The sequence below is a fragment of the Cydia pomonella genome, chromosome 1 (assembly GCF_033807575.1).
Source record: "Cydia pomonella isolate Wapato2018A chromosome 1, ilCydPomo1, whole genome shotgun sequence".
Lineage (NCBI taxonomy): Eukaryota > Metazoa > Arthropoda > Insecta > Lepidoptera > Tortricidae > Cydia > Cydia pomonella.
In genome coordinates this window covers 11,219,442-11,242,926 of record NC_084703.1, presented here as the reverse complement: position 1 = coordinate 11,242,926, position 23,485 = coordinate 11,219,442, and the positions used below count along the sequence as shown (strand labels likewise).

Genomic DNA, 23,485 nt, shown 5'->3' with positions numbered 1-23,485 from the left:
CATCGCCAAAAGTCCATAAAATTGATAATGTCTGAAAGAAATATTTCATATGCTGAAGCAGCCGCACAAGTGCCAGTTGTAAATCGTAGGCCCTATGCGGATGTTGCAAATATAATGTTCGGCCCCACAAGGGAATCACCCCCCCCATCACAATCTCCCTTTGACCCAACTGATTTACCTTCTACCCCTCCTAGAACCTCTCACCGCAAGACAGTCTTTTTGTCACCTAGACCAAGGCCTTCCCTGTCCCCAGGTTACGACAGACAGGCCCATAATAATATTGTCCGACCCCCTCCATCTGAAATTCCCAACGGACAGGCCCTTAATAATCCTTACAATAGAGTAACTCCGAATGAGGACCTCATGGAGCTCCTCCTTAAACTCTTAACTAATATCATCGCCAAATGGAGTGATTGCTTACCGAACGACGTTGCACCTTTAATGTTGACCCTTGTCGAGAAATTGTCTTTCCCTAACGGCCCCCCAGGTCACCTTTCTACAATGGAATAGCCGCAGTCTAATCCCAAAAAAAACAGAACTCACCCAGCTGATCAATGACCATGCTGTGTCTGTCGCGGCCATCTCGGAGACGTGGCTGAGACCCGGATCTCGGTTTCGGCTCCCGGGCTTCTCATGCCTCCGGGAGGACCGCGTTGACGGACGTGCAGGATGTGCTTTATTGATTAAGCAATCTTACCCCTTTTCCCAAATTCCTCTCCCTCCTCATGGAGATGAAATTAATGTCGTAGCCGCTAAGGTTATGGGCATTAATTTCATTTCAATATATATTCCTCATCCTGACCTTGACCTTATTCCTGAAATATCTTCTATCCTAACCTCTGTCCCACCTCCCCTTATAGTTTTAGGTGATTTTAATTCACATAACATTTCTTGGGGATCATACCATTCGGACAGGTTTTCATCACTCTTGTTGGAAATCTTCGATGAGATTGACGTTTGCGTTATAAACGATGGAACGCCCACACATCGAGTCTATCCAGGACAAAACCCACAATCCGTTCCTGACTTATCAGCTTGCTCCCCCAATTTGGCCTCATTATTATCTTGGACCGTACTTCGTCAGTCCTTTGGCAGCGATCACTTCCCCATTATTATTTCCAAGCCCTCCTCCGTTCTTCCATCTCCGGCTCCTGAACCGCTTCTGAAATACAGATTGCAATCAGCTGACTGGTCGAAATTTTCTCTTTATGTCGAAACAAAAATTAAAGAATGGGACACGAACTTAAATGACCATAGGGAAAACTACTCAAAATTCAAAAATTTACTTTTAGAAGCAGCTGATAAGTATTTCCCCCGGAAAAAAACACAAAAAGGATAAAATCTCTTCGCCACCATGGTGGAACGCCGACTGCACAGCTGCCGTAAAAGAAAGAGATGAAGCAGAACAAAGATTTAATGAATCAGGTGCTATGGAGGACTTTATCAATTTTAGGAAAACCTCGGCCCGCACAAAACGCCTATTGTCCAAAACCAAGAAAAAGGGATGGAAGGGGTTCTGTGAGAGCCTGTCCCCTAGAACACCTCCATCAATTATTTGGAAAAACATAAAGCGGTTTAGAGGCTCCTTTAATCCAGATATCTTGTGTTCTGTTGACAAATCGGCTTGGCTCTTGGACTTTGCTGACAGACTGGCACCCCCAACTGCCCCAGAATTATCCTGTGTAGTATTACCACCACTCCCTCGTCCGTCAACCACCCTTGACGAACCATTCTCGTTTGCGGAGCTCAAAATAGCTTTGGATGGACTACGCAACACTTCACCGGGGGAAGATGGTATTCCTTATTGTTTTATAGCAAACCTTAGCTCCTTCTCACAAGAATATTTCCTTGGCATTTTGAATCGCGTGTTTGACACAGGAGAGGTCCCAGAAGATTGGAAAACCCAAATTGTCATCCCAATCTTGAAACCGGCTAAAAATCCAGAAGAGGCCAGCTCGTACCGACCAATTGCGCTCTCCGCTACAATGGGCAAGATTCTTGAGCATTTAATAAAGAATAGGCTGGAATGGTACGTTGAGAGCAGGGGACTGTTAGCAAACACTCAATTCGGATTCCGTAAAGGTAGGAGCACAATGGACAGCTTAAACATACTAACCACGGATATCAGACTATCACTCTCTAAAAATGAGGAGCTACTAGGATGTTTTCTTGATATTTCGGCAGCCTATGACAATGTCCTTCTTCCGGTGCTCAGAGCAAAAATGCTACATCTGAGCATTGCCGTGAAGATTGTACAAATTGTCTCCAAACTATTCATAGGAAGATCCATCAAAATCCGTGATGGTAACTCATATCTTCCTCCTCGTACATTGTGGCAGGGCCTCCCTCAAGGATCCGTTTTGAGTCCAATACTTTATAGCATTTATACATATGACCTAGAGCAGTCCGTGTTACCCTTTTGTAATATTCTACAGTATGCAGACGATCTAGTCCTCTATGCTTCTGCAAAATCCATTGATACAGCGGCTACCAGGTTGAACATGGGCCTTAGTTACCTCAAGGATTGGCTTGAGGAGCATGGTTTGTCTTTGTCACCTTCCAAGAGCTGTGCCGTGACTTTCAGTCGCAGAAGGAACATGCCCATCGCAGATGTTCATTTTGGTGAGGAAAACATTCCCAATGCAGAATCAACCAAATTCCTGGGTGTTGTCTTGGACTGGAAAATGTGTGGAAAACAGCATCTGAAATACATACAAGACAAGTGTGAAAAAGGAATCAACATTTTGCGAGCACTATCAGGAGTTTGGTGGGGATCTCATCCATATTGTCAAAAGCTACTTTATAATGCTATTATTCGCAGCCACATGGACTATGGATCCTTCATATTAGAACCATGTAATAAGGAAGCCTTAGAAAGGTTGGATTTAATACAGGCTAAATGCTTAAGAATCGTACTTGGTGCCATGAGGTCTTCTCCAAAAAACGCAATGCAAGTAGAATGTGTGGAGCCTCCACTGGCACTGCGCAGGCAATATCTTGCCAACAGGTTCCTCATAAGAGCTATCTCCAATTCCAATCACTTGCTGATTCCACGCTTGCAGGCTCTTGCTTCACTGGTCACTGAAAACCCATATTGGATGCATAAGGAGTTTCCAAAAAATATTATTACTTATTCTAAATTAAATCGTATAAACCCTATATTATATAAATCAGGAACAAACCCCATATTTGAAACAAAGTTTGAAACTTTAATTTACTCTCCTAGGATTATTCTAGACCTAGGAATATTTAAAAATGATCCGGGAGCTAATAGCAAATTTAAAAAACTTTTAGAAAAGTGGGCAGGCTACTTACCAGTGTTTACTGACGCATCAAAAAGTGATCCCACAAAGTGTGTTGGAGCCGCAGTGGTGATTCCAAAATATAACATTGTCTTGATGTTTAAGTGCCCTCCAGAATCATCAATTTTTACAGGCGAGGCTGTTGCCATCTTAGAAGCTGTAACGTATGCTGACTCTCACAATATAACAAAAATGATAATATTTACAGATAGCAGGAGTTGTCTGCAAGCTATTATGGGCAATCAGTTTAAAATGAAGACAAAATTTCCCTTAGTACTTCAGATCAAAACCTTATTAAGAAAATGTGACTTAAAGGGGTTAAAAATAGTACTCGGGTGGATCCCAGGCCATTGTGGTATTGCTGGAAATGAGTCTGCAGACTTATGGGCAAGGCAAGCTATTGTGATGGGATCACCAGGTCACGATAAGATATACAGCTCTGACCTTCTGAGCCATGCACAGACTGATCTGTTTAACATGTGGCAAAATCTCTGGGATTCTTCCAGATTGGAGGTAGGAAAGCATTATGGCCACATTCAACCCAACATCCCCCGTAAACCATGGTTTTTTAAATTCCGAGCTTATCCGAAATGGGCCACGTCTACAATCTGTCGTTTACGCTTAGGGCCAGTTTGTACGCCAGTATTTCTTGCTAAGATACGGGTCCGGGATACCTCACTGTGCGAATGCGGGTTCGATGAAGGCACCGTAGATCACATTTTCTTTTCTTGTCCGAGATTCAATTACTCTTTGTATGATGTGCTACCTGAAAATATTCCACGACCTATAAATTTCTACTCACTTCTCACTCTAATGGACCCGCCTCTAACTTCTATTCTTATTAAGTATATACAGGAGCATGATATAAAACTTTAATTTTTACTCTTACTATATTTCTATCTATCTATATATTTTAATTTCTATGTTTTTTCCTCCATTTCATCCGCTATGTTGCTTGCCTTAACAATCTGTCATCCGCTTTCCGCTCTTTTTACTAATGTTGGTATTATGTGAAATGTGTCATGTCATGTGTTTGTCTGTGTTGTCCATAATATTTGTTTGTTTTAGGTTCCCAGTCTATCCTTCCACAAAAATCAAAATTAAACCGAACATTCTCTGCTCACATAAGTCAAAAGTCCACACCTCGACATTGGCAGAATCCACCTTGCTAAATTAGCGAGGAGTAAAAGCCATTTATGGAAAAAAAAAAAAAAAAAAAAAAAATACACGAACAACGTTAGTAACAAACGTCAGTTGTGTCCGAACTGTGATGTCATCGGCTCTGTAGAATTCGCGCCAAAACTTATGAGCGTTTCAACCGCTCAAAATTTTTCAACATTTTAAATATTGTTTAATAAAATAATGTGAAGATTTATAAAAGTATTTTAATTTTTTTCGGTGTTAAACCGATATAAATAATGATTAAAAAAATAAAAAAAAATATTCATGCATGAAGCTAATTGATTGTACAATGTACAGAGTTAAATTTGCGATGTTAATAGGTTTCCCTTTTATTTACATATAAACGGTTTCCAACTCAAGCTACTGACTAAGAGTCGCAATGCATTTCGTCGACCATAATTTATGTACAAAACGAACGAATAAAAAATACGCTTAGCAAAATTATTGCAATTAAATATTAAAAAATATTGCTTATTCTGAGATGCATTGATTACAATGGCAAATTATCGAGCAATATTATATTATATTACAACGTTCATAAAGGCTTGTTAAGTCCTGCATTCACTGCACGATGGGCACCGCATCGCCGCGTACATTCTATAGACAAATATACCGCGGGTGCATATCGCAATTAACCGCGCTATTGTCGCCAGCGACAAATCCGCGTACACCCGCGTGAATGCTTTGTAGTTTAGCAAAAATATCAAGTGCTAAATGGTGTACTTTGTGATATAAAAGTGTTGACCTGTTAAACGCTATACAAGTAGCTGTCGAGCTTCGTCTTGATGGAGGGCTGTGTGAAAGGCGAGAACCAGAATATTGAGAAGCGGCCGAACACTTGCTGGATGTTCTTCCACCGCGACTTGCGCACCCACCGCGCCTGCTCCTTCTTTAGTTGTTCGATGCCCTGTTTAAACATTGCCAATTTAATCGTCGCTCAAGAGAGATCTTAGCGCAATCGGTTCGCGATCAGTTTGGAGCAGCTAACGAAGTAGAGTTTCACAACTTGTGCTTCGTACATAGCTCATGATTCTGAATAAGATCCAAATATAAAATATACACATATGGTATTACTGGACAGTCATCAATCGTGTTAAATGTGTTCAATGAATATCAACAGACGCATTGTTTTCGCTGGCCGCATTCGCAGCACTCGTCTCGCTCGCACACTTACCGTTTCATCGTTCCATATGGCGTGCAACTGCGTGCCGAGCATGACCACGGTGAAGATGGCGAACAGCAGCGCCTCCGCTATGAGAAATAGCAGCAAAACCACCTGTAATCGCAGGCTTTCAGGTTATACGGTGTTCTTGTTTAAATACTAGCATTTCAATGTTGATCTCTGTTTAATTCCTTGTCCCATTTCGTACCTTGTCACAGTGACAAGCAACATGAAACTCGCTGGAGACCTCATACTATTGTCACTGTGACAAGGTACGAAATGGGTAGGAAATTAAATTCTTTGACTGAACCTGAACTATGCTCATTAAAATGGCCAAAATATGCCGATGTTACAACTTCAGAAGACATTTGTTTTAGCAAGTCTTATTTTATGCCCAATGTTAGATAGCTTGAAGACGCATCAGTAGTAAAAGGCTAAGACTGTCAATCCTTTAAAAACCAAAAGATATATTATACTTGTGAATTTCCTACAAGTTTCTCTCACACAGTCCATCCACCTTCTCCTTGCTAGGCTTTCCTCTTACATCCCTCCACATTTATTTGTAAGTAACGCTAGTTAATACTAATTTTTAATAGTCATCGAACATCACTTACAGGTAAGTTCGTGTGATTATCTATTTCTCGACAATTTACAACTAACATTACAAGCAGAAGGAGTTATAGAATTCCAGTTAATCCGGTTATAATATTAGCTGAAAATAGTTGAGCATTAGACTTTTCGTACCGTCGCAACATCTATTGTCAAGTAGCAGTACTGAAAATTCCGCTACTCGATGCTAGATGTCTACTACGAAATAATAAACGTTTTGGTACCAAAACTAATGGAGTAAGCACTAGCTCTATGCTATGGCTAAAGTGTACGCACCGTGGCGGGCGGCGAGTATGTGCTGCAGTCGCGCCACTCGTGCCGTATGCACGTCACGAACTGGTAAAGCGACAGCGCCAGCGAGTGGATCGATATCGCCGCGATATAAAACTGTAACAACGTAACACACATCAGACCAGAGTCGGCAAACCTCGGCTTACGAGCTACATGTCATCAGGTATCTTCTAAACAGGGCATCACAACCTTATTTGCCGTCGAACCCCGTTTGGAAAATGTTCAATATATTTTATTCCTCATTTCGATTCTTTCAATCCGGTTCCTCTGATAATTTAACTTCCTGAATTTTTTTTATAAAAAATTTCATAAAAAATAACGATCCTTTAACCTCGATTGTTCAGTGAAAGTGACATCAAGTCAAGGACGTGTCATGTTTTGTAAAATGTACATTCCTGCCATTTCTAACTCGACTCATAAAGTATCTCGACAGTAATGAGTGCCTTTCATCTCTTGTTTAACAACCTATGCCTGTTCCAATTTTGTGATTCCACGTTTTTTCGTTTCCGTTTTTCCCCCTGCCCATGTTTGTACATCAAAATAACAGAAATCATGTTTTCCTGTCTCCCACACAACGCGTGATTTCTGGACTCAGACTTGCCAAGTCAACCTCTAGCTACGGTACGCCCGGTAAGTAATGAGGGATAACCGTCACAATAATAGGTAAAACGAGAATAGAATAATTCCGAAGAGTCTAGTGACTTATGAATTACCAATGGCGACAGCAAGTGGATCGATATATATCACCCAGTTGTAATGGTACCATAACTAGAACGAGTATTTTAAAAATGTATGACGCCCCAGCCGCTTTTAAGGGCTGCTTTGACGGACTGATCATTGATCAACGGCAATTAGCAGTCACCTATAAAATTTCCGATACATACAATAAAAAATAGTGAAGGTTTTAACGGGGACAAACGGTCTGGGGAGTCTTAACGAACACTTCTTGATGCGTCTAAACTGCCAATAATTTTCAGGGTTTTCTAATGGAAAAATGTAGTAAATATAGGTACATCATATAAATACAACTACAAAGCTACACAGCCTGTTGGAATGCATGTGGCAGAGTTCACGTGATTAAAGTATAGGTAAGATAAATTATTGTCGGGTAGGTATGTTTGAATGGATAATAATGACTTTGCATTCGTAAAATTAAACTGTGGGCACGTGTAAACACATTTACAAGTGAAAAGTTTTTAATGAAGTTTAACATTCATAATAAGATATTGGTAACGAAGTTATGAGCTTCAATGTTGTGTCCCTTACTTATAATGATTTAAACTGACCGTGAAAAGCACAAAGTACTTCTGGTTGTTCTCTCCCACGCAGTTGTTGACCCAGGGGCAGTGGTGGTCCATCTTGCGGATGCACCGCTGGCACACCGAGCAGTGGTGCGCGCGCTCCGGCTTGATGCTGCAGCACTTGGTGCACTTGAAGATAACCTGGCCCTCGCGGAAACTCATCTGTTTGATTATCTTCTTGGTGGCATTGCCTTTTGGCACCGCGCCCTGGAAAGTATGACTAGGGATATGACACAACAGATTCATTTCATCATCTCAGGAGGTATACTTTGGGTACTCAGGTAAATTACAAAATATAGACTAAAATTACGTTAAATGCATGTCGGCTTGATATATCATAAAATGGTTAGGAATCCAATGCAACTGACAGTACTGACACATTTCAGCATGGCTCGCGGCAGTACTAGAAAACAAAAGTAGGCGATGTAATATTCGTAGTGTAAGTTACCGGGTCGGTGAACATGGTGCGGAGATGGCTCGCGAACGCCAGGAAGGCGAGGCTCTGGAACAGGAATATGTTGACGTAGCTGTAGAGCGGGTAGGCCGATACGGCGGGCAGCAGCATGACCATCATCACCACGAACTCCGCGTATAGGATCAACATCCATGTTAGCACCGCGCATATTATACCGCATATGTCCTGAAGCAAAAAAAGGGGTTATTTCCCGATTCACCGGATGCTTGTTTCGCCGGATTCCTGTTTCGCCGGATTTAGTTTAGTAATCCGAATTTACGAGAATCCGACGAAACTAGATTCCGGCGAATCGGGAACTAAGTAACCAAAAAAGGAGGTACAGTCTTTGAGTAAATATAAAAATAAGTTCAAAAATTATATTTAAAAAAGTTTTTTTTCTAAAATGTTATTCTTGATATCACTCTGAGCTTTTCTTTCAACAGTCATCCACTAAGTACTCGTCGAAACTATACTAGTAACCTCAAATTCTATGAGGAGGAGGAGGGGTTATCTTCGGTTTTCATTATCATCCTCATGTCATCATCTAGGTGGTATTATAATGTTGCATTGTCACGGGTCTTATATAAGTTAAGCTATATTGCAGTTCAACAACAAGTGGTCAAAAATTGGTTGACTAATTTTGAAGACAATAAAGGCCTGTGCACACCGGGAGCATGTACGTAGACGTGCACGTCCACGTGCTCGTTGTAATATACAGATCCTTATGAGAGAAGGCACATCCCTTGCGTGACGTGTGCGTGCGCAGATCAGACTCACACACACGACACGACCTCCGTCTACGATCACACAGCCGGTGAGCTCTGGCTTTTGCTAGTGTACCTTCTATTATACCTTATATTATATATTCCATCTCTACACAGATGGTGGAGGTTATTTGCCAAACCTATGTCATCTTCAACAGGTGTATTCTGTACAGCTAATGAAACACTGATCGGGACTTCTGAACAGGCTCGTATAAAGTACCTTAATACACCAGGCCTTGCCACCGCAGCAGCGATTATGCATGTCGCGGTTGGGCCGCGTGAGACCGGCGCGCTCTGGGTCGATGTCACACGGACTCTCGAGGTCCTCCTCATCTGAACTCACGAACATCTCGCGAATCATAGTCCCCGACCTACAAATTTAAAAAGTTAGCGTTTTCTTTACTAGTTAACTCAGGCTTACACTTGAAACTTTGACTTTGTAAGGCATTACTTTCTTATTCTAAGAAAAGTGTTTTTGCATACAAAATTATGCAGCAACATCTAAATTATTATAAATTATAAATATTATAAGGTTCCATGATATTATAATAAAGTATATAAAGTGGGTTAAAAAACAAAGGGGTTAAAAACAATAATCAACAAAGTATGCATTTCTGAAAATGTTTAAATATTTACATGTTAAAAAATAAAAGTTTGCGCTGCAGACTTTCATGTTAAATGAGTTCGCTTTGCAGAAACTAAAAATTAATGTAGTATCTAATTAGATACCTACTACCATACTGAAACACGTCAAATTACTGCACCTTATTTATTAATTAGTTAATATGGAAATAATATAATTCACAGTTTTTTTTCAAAAACTATTCCACTGCAAACCTTAATCCAAGAAATTTTAATTAGTTCTAACCTTTTTCCATACTGTTAACTAACAATCAGTAAACCTGATTGCAAAGTAGATATTGTAAAGAAGGCCTGTTCTACACAGCCGCCTATTATTAGAACGGCGGAAAATCGTGCAAAATGGAGAGCCTTGGGGCACAAAGGATCCTCATGTACTTGCAATGCTCAGTCATGAGCACACGATGAAGAAGATAAATAAAATAAATAATAAATAAATATTATAGCACATTATTACACAAATTGACTAAGTCCCACTTGTGTTGAGGGTACTTAGACAACGATTTCAATTCGCTAATTGGCAGCAAATAATCATCACCATAACACACAATTGATGATCACAGACTTCCGGTCCCAAGAGTGGGCCCAAGCCAAAGAGGATTTGGGACCTCAATATGACTAGGCCAGACTGGTTGTTTTACCTTTGAATCACCCAAGTACACTTGGAAAGATTATTGTTTTTATAGTATCATTAGCAATGTGTGTCCATTAACAAGACTGTATGTTGATGAAAAAGCAATTTGCACTTTAATTAGCAAATATGTGCACTGATTTAGCTTACTTTACTGTATGTTTCAACTAGTGGAATTGCAAATCAATCTAAGAGGCATATATTAAGATTAGAGATGTCACAAATATTCGACAACCATTCTGTATTCTGCCTGTTCAGCCACTTCAAATATTCGGTATTCGGCCGAATGTTGGCTACTATTCGACCGAATACTGAATATCTGTTATACTTGCCTAAGTTGAAAAAATACACGATATATATATAATACATATGAATACGCGTTTTTTGGGAATTTGTTAATTGATTACAAATAATTATATTTTTATCATGAGCCTGATTTCACGGAGTCTAACCACATTCACTGATTGGTGAATGATTATCACAATAAAAGTGACTCAAAATGTTTACATGTTATGCCATGCCATATATTCGTAACATATTTACTGTCTTTACCATGCCACAGGGGAATGTGTGAATACTATTCAAATATAATAATATTATACAAAAAGTCAGTAAACATAAGATAAAATTGCTTGCAAGCATTTTTATCCATTTACACAAAAAATAAGTATGAAGAAGTGTAAAAATATGGGTGTACACATCTTTCTCAAAAATATATCCCATAGCATCTTATTCCAATGTAATAAGAGCGTAGTACCATATTTATGAAACAATTTTCTCGATACATATTTTTGCAGCTGACTATACAAGGTGTTCAGCTTTCATTAATTAATTTATTATTAGGGCCTGTAACCCTTAACTGTAACTTTTGTTTTAAAATCTGTGCGTGACACAAACACAGATTAAAAAAAAAGGTGTCAGTCATGTGGAAAATAGTCAACAGCTTGTGTGCAGGTCAATATTGAATTTATCACACAAGTTCACCCTTCGTATTCCCTTGTCAAAAATTTGCTACTGAATTTATAACCTTGAAATTGTAAGTTACAGTCCAAATCATCTGGGGACAGTGGTTGTACAGACAAGGTCTGCACAAGGTTAATAGAAAATGATTACCTATTTATATGGGAAAGGTTTTAGTTAGAAAATCTAACTTTATAGCCCTTAACGAAGGGTATGTCCACAGGAGTGATATGAACTATTTAGTATTTTTTTTCTCTGATTTGTCTCGATTACCACATGTAATGTATAATTAGGTTTTCAATAAATTAATATTGCACTGAATATTTCACTGGCCAGTAAGTATAACTTATTAATTATAGATATCTTTTTTACATCTTAGTTTTTAAAAATATTTTTTATTATTATTATGATATAATATGCTTTATAATAACTGATGCATTGGGCCTATAATCACTACCTGCTACCAAAACGTACCTACTAAAGAACTTTAAATGCCTTGCCTTGCCCATAATATAATTTTAGGTGAGTACACTTTGAAAATCCCAAATTTATAAAATAAACAAATATTATAGCACATTATTACACAAGTTGACTAAGTCCCACAGTAAGCTCAATAAGGCTTGTGTTGTGTACCTTAAACAACGATATATATAATATATAAATATTTATAAATACTTAAATACATAGAAAACACCCATGACTCAGGAACAAATATCCATGCTCATCACACGAATAAATGCCCTTACCAGGATTTGAACCTGGGACCATCGGCTTCATAGGCAGGGTCACTACGCACTAGGCCAGACAGATCAACAAATACTTGCTAGGACAAGGTTAGACACCCTAAACAAATAAAAAAAAAAAACAGTATACTAACTTAAAGACATTCATTTTACTTACCAGTAAGATATTATATTTTTCTAAATAACACTATGTCCAAAAACTTTTCCAGCTCATATCATAACCACAAGCCCTTTTGAGTTTAATGAAATGACTTTATAGAAAAGAAAATAGGAACTTAACTTAAGATTGAAACTAGGCTAGAAGTGTACAGTAACGTACTTTCACATTTTAGAAACAAGTGAATTTGTCAGAAATTTACGACGTGACTTAAAATCGTAGCAAGTGTATTTGGAATTTGACTTAATTTTCCCTTCAGTCGGACCTATTATTCAAAATCAATAAGTAAAATCGCTGTCTCAACTCGCAACTCAGAACACTCAGAGGCATTTACCTCAAAACGAATCAATGATTCTGACAGAGAAAGAGTTGGTGCTTTGTATTGGCACTTCTAGCCCAGTACGTGTGACGTATGTAACATCAACCAATAACACAGCAGCGTTTTTAAAGAGCTAAACCCACATTTATTTCAACTTTACAATTGTATAGTTCCAGAGTTATCTTTTTGTGTCTCTACGCAAAAGTTAAAGCACTGATTATTTTAGCCGAAGTATTTCAAATGAATATATTTGAAGTAAAAATTGCTGTAAGGTTAACAAGGTGAAATAATAAATTAGAGGTTTACTCGTATAATTTCCGAACGAACTTCCACGGTGCTATGACATGACAGTTTACGTCTATTTCATCAAAAATTGCCAAATGCCAATCTATAGGTATTATATCTATGAGGTAAAAGAAATCGTAACGTTGATTACACGAGGTTATTTTATTTTAGACCAAATAAAAGTGCACTAAAATATCTAACTAAATACAAATAACAGGAAATTCTTATCTTATCTGCTAAAGTGCGAGTTTGCAGTGTTTTATTGATCAAAGCGAAAGAAGAAAACTTTGTTACAAAATGCCTCCAGTAAGTATCGTATTTCTTGCATTTAATGAATTAAAAATAGCTTATAATGTTGTGACACGTGTTTAGGTGAATCGTTTTTTAACAACAAGAAATACTTATTAAAGTCAACCCATATTTATATAATTAATTTCTTTTTTCAGCCACCAAAAAAGGCACCTACAAAAGGTGCTAAGCAAATCCTCAGTGAAAATACAGCTACAGTTCTGTTCTACCGCAATATGGCCTTAGCTGCGAGTGCGTTTTACGGCATTTTGACTAGCGCATTGTACTACGATCAACTCACTGGATGGATCATTGTAAGTTCATTTAGATGAGCTTATAATAGGCATGTATGCTTTTAAATACTAATGTAAATAAGCATTTTACTCACTGTGCAATAACTGGGGTGTCTATTGCCATGCTGTGGTCATCCTGATAGGAGCTGTTCCTGCAAGATAAAAATCAGCTGATAAATATTGCCAAACCTATAATAGTTTATTTGTAACAGGACCTAGTACAAGCCTTATACACCTTGTTTTTATTGTAATCCGTTAACTATGGGGTATCGGTAAGTATGTTTAAGGAAACTAAATGGCATAGTTAATATACAATTTTTTTTTTAATGATTTTTTTGCTATTTTTATTTTGATGAAAAGTAATTAAATGTTGCATATAGCGTTGTTATAATACAGGCTGTACATTTAACTCAACCAAACCATTGAAACCTGTGACATATAATGTCATTTGGAACATCAATTGTCCCAGATAGTATTTATGTTTAGTAACAAATGTATACACTCGAACTAAATACTTTTCGGATTGATAATACTTTTCTAGAGCCATTTATTTTTAAATAAAATAATCTTACACCAGGGCTATAAAACTCATGTCTGGGCATGCTAGGCTCATGACTGTTCAAGTGCTTATGTAATTATTTGTGCCATTGGTATATGACCAATAGCCATTTCACATGTTAACAAAATAGTTTTTCTTCAAACTTGTGAGCAATTCTTTCATCTCAAAAAAAAAATGTGACTGCTGATTTTAGTTCTATCTTTTGCAATAGTTTTATATGATTTAGTTTCTATTGTGATATTTTTGATTAGGTGCACCAAATTGCTTCAGTTGTGTATCTTATACTTATATAAAGCGTTTATTTCACACAATTTAAAAACACATAGACAAACAGAGAAATAGACAATTAACATAGTACACAATCAATTAAAACAAAAACAAAATCTTATAAATATTATAAACAAACAGGAACAGTGGAATAGTAGTAGTTACAATGTGTGCATTGCAGCAACAACAAAAGGGTGCCGACTCAGCTGTACATTTCACTCTTTTGAGCAAAGCACTGGTATTCTGTCAGAACCCAGATCATGTGGTGAGTGTGATGTAAAAGTATATACATATTATATATATATATATATCAGTGGCGGCGCGTCACAAATATTCGTAGGGAACCCGGAGCTAATTTTGCTTTCCTTTTCTCCATAAACCGATCGTGAAAGTACTCAACGGGCTGAAATTAGACAAGCCGGTGGGAATCGAGTTCTTTGAACGATCCGCCACTGATATATATATATACATATATGTGTGGGTTCAGTGTAATATCTCCTCAAAGCTTGGTCACCCAAATATTATTCCTGATTCGTGTATGGGAATGTAGGCTTTTATGGTGTGTGCATTCACCCAGGCCAGAATATCCACTCTTCCACTTCCTTTCCATGTGGTGTATTGAACAGTACTACTCAAGGACAGCTATGCGTACTAATAAGTCCATATTGGAAGAGCTACGCATAAAACGCCGGTTGGCAACAATATACCAGGACCTGACTCTCATATACTTCAGACATCTGTCCCGCCGCACTCCGGATAGCCTAGAGAGAGTTATTATGACGAGCAAAGTTGAAGGCACCAGATCTCAGGGCCCTCCCCCTAGTAGATGGTGTGCTCAAATCACTGCACCTATGCATTTAAAACTGCACGAGGCCATGCGCTTGGCGAGGAATAGAAGCCTATGGAGGAATCTGGTCTTCAACAGAAGGACATGATGTCACGATCCTCAGCATTGAGGGACCGACTGAAGAAGACTCAAGGACAATTTTTGATTAAATTGAAACAGTTTGCTTTCAAATCAGAAACCTCAAAGATTTAAATTAATGTCCAAAAGATTGGGTTGGAGACAGCCTTAGGCAAAAATTAGGTTTATCGAGACCAATAATTATCTTAGTGTCAAGTTTCATAAAACTGTTCTTCCGTCTATTAATTATTGAGTAACATGCATTTAAATGTATTATTTTACAAACTGACTTATTACAATTGCTGCTGATGTGTTGTAAACTTTAATACTTACATTTCATCTTCAATATCCATTGGAAATTCTAATGATCTGCTCACATTATTCTGTGCACTGCATTTCACATTGTCATTATTTTCTGCAAGATTTAAACTGGATATTTACTTGCATTGGGCTAAACTTAAATGGCTCACCAGGCAATTTTGCATCAAAGGTATTTAGAATTGAATTTGTTTCTTAAATGCATCAATTAAACAAAAGTTACTCTGTTTCATTTAATACTAATTAAAATTTCATTGTAGGTAATGAATACTGACATAAGGATGGCCACTAGGGACTTATTAAGAAATATACAAAACGTACCATAACATCTGTATAACTACAAAATTTAACAACACCTGACAAACACTAACCCTCTTATTCATGAACGTGTACTAAAGTTACGATGCCGCATACCAATACGTCGGAAAGGGCCAAACGATGATCAGCGGCATAGTAACTTTAGTACACGTTTATGAATAAGGAGTTAACTGGTGAATTAAAACCTATCAAATATTTGGAGATATTTTCGAACATTCATTTGTAAATACAAATTCACCAACAGTCTCACCCTAAACATATTATATCACCTCCTTTCTATTTTCAGAGCTACTCAGAAGCGAAAACTGGTCAGTTCATATGAAGTTTTAATCTAACACTAAGAGACACACACACACACACATTTTAGAATGTTGCATGTTATGTGTACATGATGAAACGTACCATGCATCAGCAGTATCATCACCACAACATTTGCGTTCAACAAAGCTAATACACATACACACACAGTCTATGCTGCAGTTCATAATAGACTTAAATGACGTGTGAATAAACATCATTTATTATTGATGGTGACAAGCTAGGTTCTTTTCCAACGCCGATAAATTTTAGAGAAATATTGATTGTCCCACCAGAAATACACTCACATTAATGAGGTTACATGCAACTAGGTTAAATGCAATGTTTCCAACTTATGAGACCACCATCAAACCGTACCAACTCCACCATGCATATACAAATAAAAATTACAGAACAATCAGAATGACATAGTCCCACAGTAGGCTTAATAAAGTTTATGTTGTTGTTACTAATATATAGGTAAAAACGTATATACATACTACATAGAAAACATCCATAACTCAAAAACCAATAGTTGTGATAATGATGCCCATAATAAATATACGTTTTGAGCAACTAACTACGTACCTATAGGTCTAACATAGGCAGTTGAAGTTAGCACTCGGAACGTCCATGCTCCTTGTATTAGAGACCTAATAAGTTCTCCAAAACATCGCTCGTGTGATTAAGAATCAAACGCACCCGCTGCCAAATAGGCTCATACAAATGAAGTTACGCTCTCATTTTAAAACGACATGCTAAAATTACATTAAAGTTGGCATGAACATTAAGGTAGCATATAAGTATTTTTGTCTGGTTCTAGTTTTCATTACTAAAAATTGTTATACTTAATAATAAAATAGAGTAAGTAGAAGTTTTGTTTATAAAAGATTTACTGAGAATTTGTTTGTATTATAATATAATTTCTTGCAACGAAAACTAGTACCAGACATAAATACTTATATTATATGCTACCTTAATGTTCATGCCAAGTTTCATGTAATTATAGCGTGTCGTTTTAAAATGAGAGCGTTACTTCGTTTGTATGGGCCTGTTGGGCAGCGGGTTCGTTTGACTCTTAATCACACATTAGTTGCGGCTAGCTTTACAATATCTAAATAAACTTCGTTTCTTCTTTCAGTTTTTGAATGTGTTCGTGTTGGTGATTTACATCGGGTGCTATCGCATGATGACTTACATCAGCCGACCGACATACTCGGACAACAGCCAGCTCATTGATCCGGGGCTCGACTTGAACATGGAGGGTGGCATGGGAGAGTAAGTGTCTCAAGACTGTCTGTACGGTCATGATATTTGATTTATATCGGGTGCTACCGCTTGATGACGTACATCTGCCGGCCGACGTACTCGGACAACAGCCGACTCATTGATCCGGACCTCGACTTGAATATGGAGGGAGGCATGGGAGAGTATTTCGAGACTCTAAACAGTCTTGATATTTCATTTACATAGTAACCTTATGACTTAGGACACATGAGCAGGATCAACCCTATAGTACTCGTAGTAGGTAGGAGTATTAGTGAGACTAAGGTTCATATCCTTTATTTTTAAGTCTTGAAAACAAAATGTTTTAAATTATTTACAACATGTATGGTCACCCTGCAATTACCGATTGTCAAATACCGATAGTTTTTACTTAAGCCGTGACAAGTATCACATTGAATGTTTTCAACTTTTCACCATCAGTGTCTGGTCACTTTTGAAAAATCGTGTCCCACTTCACACTTGAGGTGTGACAATTTACTTTCTTCATAAACAAATTTAGTGCTGTCATATCGGTTAAAGAGGTTTTATTCTGTAATTCATCGTATTTCATGAACTACCCCCACGGTTGTAGAGTTTCACGTTAAATAGGTCTGATGGTGAACAATCTATTAATATTAACTGAATGTGTAAGGTTGGTCCTGCTCACGTCTCGTGTGTCAAACTGTGTGCTATCCTACGGCTTTTACATGAATTGCCACTGTGACGGGTACTACATGGCACAGAAATCAAATTCTTTCACGGTAATTGCATTTATTTTTTGTCCAGAGGCTAAAGCAGTTGATTCGTATCGATTCCGAGCATAGACAAGGAACATTAACACGCGTAATGTATGTAATAGTATGTAGTTAAACAATATAGACACAAATTTGACGATTGAAGTAGATAGCGCTGTACGGCGCCACCACTTTTATTCTGTCAAACGTTAGCTCTTATACGCACCACAGTACAGTGCCCCACTATTTACTACTTTACGCGTTTTACTGTTCGTCCATATATAACTCTGTAAAGTGACGTTTTGTATTTACATTTAACATTTAAACTATCTGAAATTATTTACGCTAAGCGGGCAAGGTGTAAGATGTATTGGATAATTATGAAAATGTATTTTCTGCTATAGCAACAGTCAGCAAGGTGCCTTTGTAAGCGTTGCAGTAGCGTAAGTGTTGCCATAGTGCGAGTTCTGGTTTAGTAGATATTTGTGATTTTCAAAATTATACCGGTTTCGAAGTTGGGGAATGCACGGTTTTGGTTATTGTTTAGGGGATCTGATCTGCATTTTTTTAACACATGACCCGCTTTAGCTACTTTTGTTCGGATTTTAAACACTATAAAATAATTTATTTCCTTCAGGCACGTGAAAGACATAGTGATCCTAACATCCATAACGCACGTGCTCGCCGTCGCGTCTAACTATTTCTGGCTCCTACTGGTTCTGCTGCCGCTGCGAGCCTTCTGGCTCCTCTGGACCAACATCCTCGGCCCCTGGTTCTTCCAAGAGGCGCCACAGGACACGGAACAGAACGAAAAGAAACAAAAGAAGTTGGAAAGGAAAATGAAGCGGTATCAGCAATAATCGAAGTGCAAGCTTCGCGTTGCAATATGGGTCGTATAAGGCTGATTTTCTATGAGACCTGTTATTATCATTGTTTATGAGGTTATCACACTGATGGGGATCCGCACGCTCCAGTGTGTGAGCAGGACAGCGCTATGCACGTATATGGCGAAGTCTCGCTCACACATTGGAGCGGCATGCAGATCTGCATCCAATATGAAAACCAATGAAGACCGAAGTATTTTCCTCAGCCGAACTAGTTTAAGTATAGGATACTTCGATTACGCATAATTTTTATGAACCTCGAGGTGGTTAAAACACAATCGTTTTACCAAAGATTAATTGATTGCGTAAGAAATATCGCTTTACACCCAGCCGCAAAATTCCATAGCCACTTCATGAATTAATTAATTCATAATGTGTCCATGCAATTTTTCAGCTCGCTGTACTGCGTCATACGTTTGTCGTCATTGAATTGCAAACGTGAGGAGGCTTATAGCGTCAGCTACTTATAACATTTGAAGCGACAATAGGGGATATTACTGCAATAATCTGCCGCCAGAGAGCAGCACTAGCACATATACATATATATTCTATGCCTTAAACAGTTATTTGAAAACTTTTCACTATGATATTGATGCATCAAGGCGGTTTGTTTACAGAGGTCCACCGCGAAACTCAAAAAATCTAAAATTCGTTACCTCGAATACGTTCTATACGCTCGAATATTCAAGAGTGATAGAGACGCAAATAACGAAATTTTGATTTTCGTGTTTCGCGGTAGGCCCTCAGTATACGCTAGTGGTGCCCCCTACGCAGAGTTTTGCGTAATATCCCCTATTTTCCTTAAACTTGCATCTTATACGGTCAATGAATTTTTGGTGTTTCATATGGACAAGTATTGAGCGCATATGTTAGGTTGACCATTCATATATCTGCGAATGTAATGGACACTAGATCGAGCCAGTATTTCAGCACTGGCCAGTATTTAATAAAGACAAAATTATGTACTTGGACGCCACTTTCCTTTAAAAAATGACGTGGTAGGTAATCCCATGAAATACACCCGTAAACGTCCGTTTTTATCTCATTCTGAAAGAGAGAATATGTTTTTCCTAGGTTTATATACATAAAGCTTATTAAATACACATGTATTAATTAAAATTAAGAAGTACATTAAGTGTTGTATACTTAAATTTTTTTTTGTTACTTGCTTATATGTGGATTATGGAAATATAAAAAAAAAATTATATAAGGATTACATTTTGTATAAATAAACTTTTAGGTTATATGATATTTCGTTTTATTCACGTTACCTACCTTATACGTACCGTATCTAAAGATCAGTTGATAAATTTAGGAATTATGTACACTTATGGCGTTATTCTTAAACGCCTACTAAATTTAACAAGCCAATGATAATCGTTTGTCACCTTCTGTCATATCAATAAGTCGCAAAGGGACAAATGATTATTAGCGGCTTGTTAACTTTATTAGATGTTTATGAATAAGGGGGTAAGTCTGTTTCTTTTAACTATGTAGATCGTGTCATTCACGAAAACGCGTGCCTTGACTCGTATTGTCATTTTATTAAAGGTTAGATTTGACAAATCTGCGCGTCATCGTCGTGGATGACTCGAACTATAAAGTACTACGCCATACATTTTCTATGCAAGAAACAAATGAGGTAGTTTAAAGTAAGTATGACGTAAATTAGAATGATGCAGATTTTTCACATATGACCCCCTGAATGGATTACCGATAGAGAGTTTTATTACAGACTGCTAGAAATTGAAGACACGTAAAAATAATAACGAAAACATTAAACTGACGAGGTGTGCATTAGGCGGTAACAGGACAAGCAAGATCAAAAATATTTTAGGGGGTTGCACCGGGTGCATTTACCTCAATTAGGTTGTAGCACTGTGTAGCCAGTTTCAATCCACACTGTTTACGTAATACAAATATATGTGCTACACCTTCAGTGCGGTGATTCAGTGATTCTATTTCTCAATTGTTCTGTCTATAAGTCTTGTGTTTTAGAATTGTTGTACCTAACGTCTGAAATGGGCATGGAAATAAATGTAACGAAATAAAAAACATTCACCTCCTAAACCCCTCGTAGTATTACAAATGTTTGACATATTCCACAATCTACTTTGAAATTTTAAAGAGTAACTAAGAAGTACTTAATAAAAAAACTGATTTTACGTCTGAAGAGATTGAAACCAGAATATTATCTCAAAAAAATAATAGAAGTACAGAAGTACTTCTTAGTTACTCTTTAAAATTTCAAAGTAGATTGTGGAATATGTCAAACATTTGTAATACTACGAGGGGTTTAGGAGGTGAATGTTTTTTATTTCGTACGTACGTATGATACGTACGTACGTACGTTACGTATCTGTTACGATTTTGGGAAATTGCACATTTTCCATATGCACCCTGAAATCAAAAATCTAAAACAAAGTTAAATTATGTTTTTTGATATCCAATTATATGGACATTATGGATCTCCCTGACCTACGTGTTCGTAGGTCTTGTTGTAATATTCAGATCTTTCACAATTCGTATATTACGTCAATTCTATGACCCATGACTTGAGTCATAAGAGCCAAAAACGCCGTTATCTCCGCAGTCCTCCGGTGTATGAGCGTGACAGCGCAGTGCACGTATATAGCTCGCTATATACGCAGAAATTATTTTTCTTGTACTCCAACATAATGCCTTCTTACGAAGTTCGAAAGAAGTATGAAAAAATAAAACTTCACTTTGACTTTGATTCGCTTAGGAGGAAAGGGGACGACCGCTTCTCCATACTAACGTAGTCCCCATTTTCCACTCTGGATATTTACATTATGGATAATATATGAACACAATTTGATATATGGTCACCATTGGTATGCCCCTTCGTTTGACTTTTCGATTCTTTGTTTATTATAAGAATTAGGAGCAAACAACAAATTCCATAAGTACCTACAAGTTCTTATAATCTTATAGGTAAGAAGTAATAAAAAATTCGAAAAAATCAAACGTATCCTTCGACTAGCTGTAGTTGAACTAGATGATAGGGACCGTGCGCATTGGAGGGTCAGCCATCTTGTGGCCTGAATGGGAACAATAAATATGTACATTTACACGTCACGTGTTTTCTTGTGCATAGTAGGTTCTGCCATCTTGTGGGCTACATCAGAACAATAAACATCAAATTTAAGCCTGGCCCCAAAAATCTGACGGCTCCTGTGCTGCCTCCTACAGTTCATGCACGTTCCCTATATACATCAAATTGTGTCAAAAAATTTAATAATGTTAATATCCAGAGAGGAAAATTAGGACTACGTTTGTATGGGAAGGCGATTTCGCGCAGTCGTCCATTTTCGTCTTAACGAATGAATATTTCAAAACGCTGAACCAATATAAAAAGCGTAGAAACATATTCACCGTATTTTGTACAGTTACGTCTGGAACTATCGATAATAAGCTTTAATGTTGCCTTACATCATAGTTTCATAGAGAACGTAGATTTATGTAGAGTAAAACGCAAATTTCTCCAGGATGGTACACATTTTTCATGATGGCTGCGATTCCTCGAGGTCCCCAAATGTCAAATTTATACACATACTAAATTTCAGTACTGTTCCAGAGATTTCGAGGTTAGTCCTATTCAGATTGTGCTAAATATCCGATTATATTTCACGGAATTCGCAAATTACAAATTAATGATGGTAAGCGACAAAGTGTGATGTTTTGCCGACCGTGGTCACATAATCACATTTGTATTCTTTTACATCTTTGTTGTGTTTGCAAACCCAACCCTATAACATCACGATTGCAATAACTAAGTAATTTGAAATAATATCTTAAAAAATAATAACACGTTCAAGTGCCTTTCGTACCTATGTACGGAAGTCAGTGATCGATAAAGATGACGACCGGTCTGGCCTAGTGGGTAGTGACCCTGCCTATGAAGCCGATGGTCCCGGGTTCAAATCCTGGTAAGGGCATTTATTCGTGTGATGAGCATGGATATTTGTTCCTGAGTCATGGGTGTTTTCTATGTATTTAAGTATTTATAAATATTTATATATTATATATATCGTTGTCTAAGTACCCTCAACACAAGCCTTATTGAGCTTACTGTGGGACTTAGTCAATTTGTGTAATAATGTCTTATAATATTTATTTATTTATTTTATATTTATAAAGTCGTAAAAACTAAGTTAATAATTGTAAATCATTTTCTTTGTGCGAATTTTAGTAAGTGCCTCATACATATTACGAGTATGTAGGGTACTTCCTGTCTACCTCTACTACCACACCCATATCAATAATCAAATACCTAACGACCACCTCCTAGTCTAGTCGATAGTGGCCCTGCATCCTAAACAGGAGCTCCCGGGTTCGAATTCTGGTAAGAGCATTTATTTTTTTGTTCAAGAATATTTTTTCCTGGGATATGAATCTTATCTAAGTATCTATATATCAAAATATTTATTATTATTGTACTGTGATATTGGCGCGTATTGTGTAATATGTATTTTAATACGCTAATGCTATAATACTCGTAGTAACACGAGCAAAAGGCAATTATCATGGCTATAGA

At 37.6% G+C, this 23,485-nt stretch overlaps 2 protein-coding genes across 4 annotated transcripts; one reads left to right on the top strand and one right to left on the bottom strand.

Moving 5' to 3' along the window:
- Positions 1 to 4,530: 4,530 nt before the first annotated feature.
- Positions 4,531 to 13,678, bottom strand: LOC133534582 (palmitoyltransferase ZDHHC3). Of its 3 annotated transcripts, none has more exons than XM_061873756.1 (7): positions 13,476 to 13,678; positions 9,286 to 9,436; positions 8,296 to 8,487; positions 7,833 to 8,054; positions 6,532 to 6,642; positions 5,659 to 5,760; positions 4,531 to 5,391 (listed from the first exon to the last, which is right to left on the bottom strand). In XM_061873756.1, the coding sequence occupies exons 1-7, from the start codon at positions 13,502 to 13,504 to the stop codon at positions 5,233 to 5,235; spliced, it is 966 nt and encodes a 321-aa protein (XP_061729740.1). In that variant the 5' UTR covers positions 13,505 to 13,678; the 3' UTR covers positions 4,531 to 5,232. The 3 variants fall into 3 exon arrangements, with proteins under 3 accessions (XP_061729740.1, XP_061729748.1, XP_061729752.1); XM_061873764.1 differs by lacking the exon at positions 13,476 to 13,678 and adding an exon at positions 12,196 to 12,749; XM_061873768.1 differs by lacking the exon at positions 13,476 to 13,678 and adding an exon at positions 12,358 to 12,749.
- On the top strand, positions 12,905 to 20,176 carry LOC133534601 (transmembrane protein 208). Its single transcript, XM_061873780.1, has 4 exons — positions 12,905 to 13,105; positions 13,246 to 13,401; positions 17,185 to 17,321; positions 18,681 to 20,176. The coding sequence occupies exons 1-4, from the start codon at positions 13,097 to 13,099 to the stop codon at positions 18,901 to 18,903; spliced, it is 525 nt and encodes a 174-aa protein (XP_061729764.1). The 5' UTR covers positions 12,905 to 13,096; the 3' UTR covers positions 18,904 to 20,176.
- Positions 20,177 to 23,485: the final 3,309 nt, after the last annotated feature.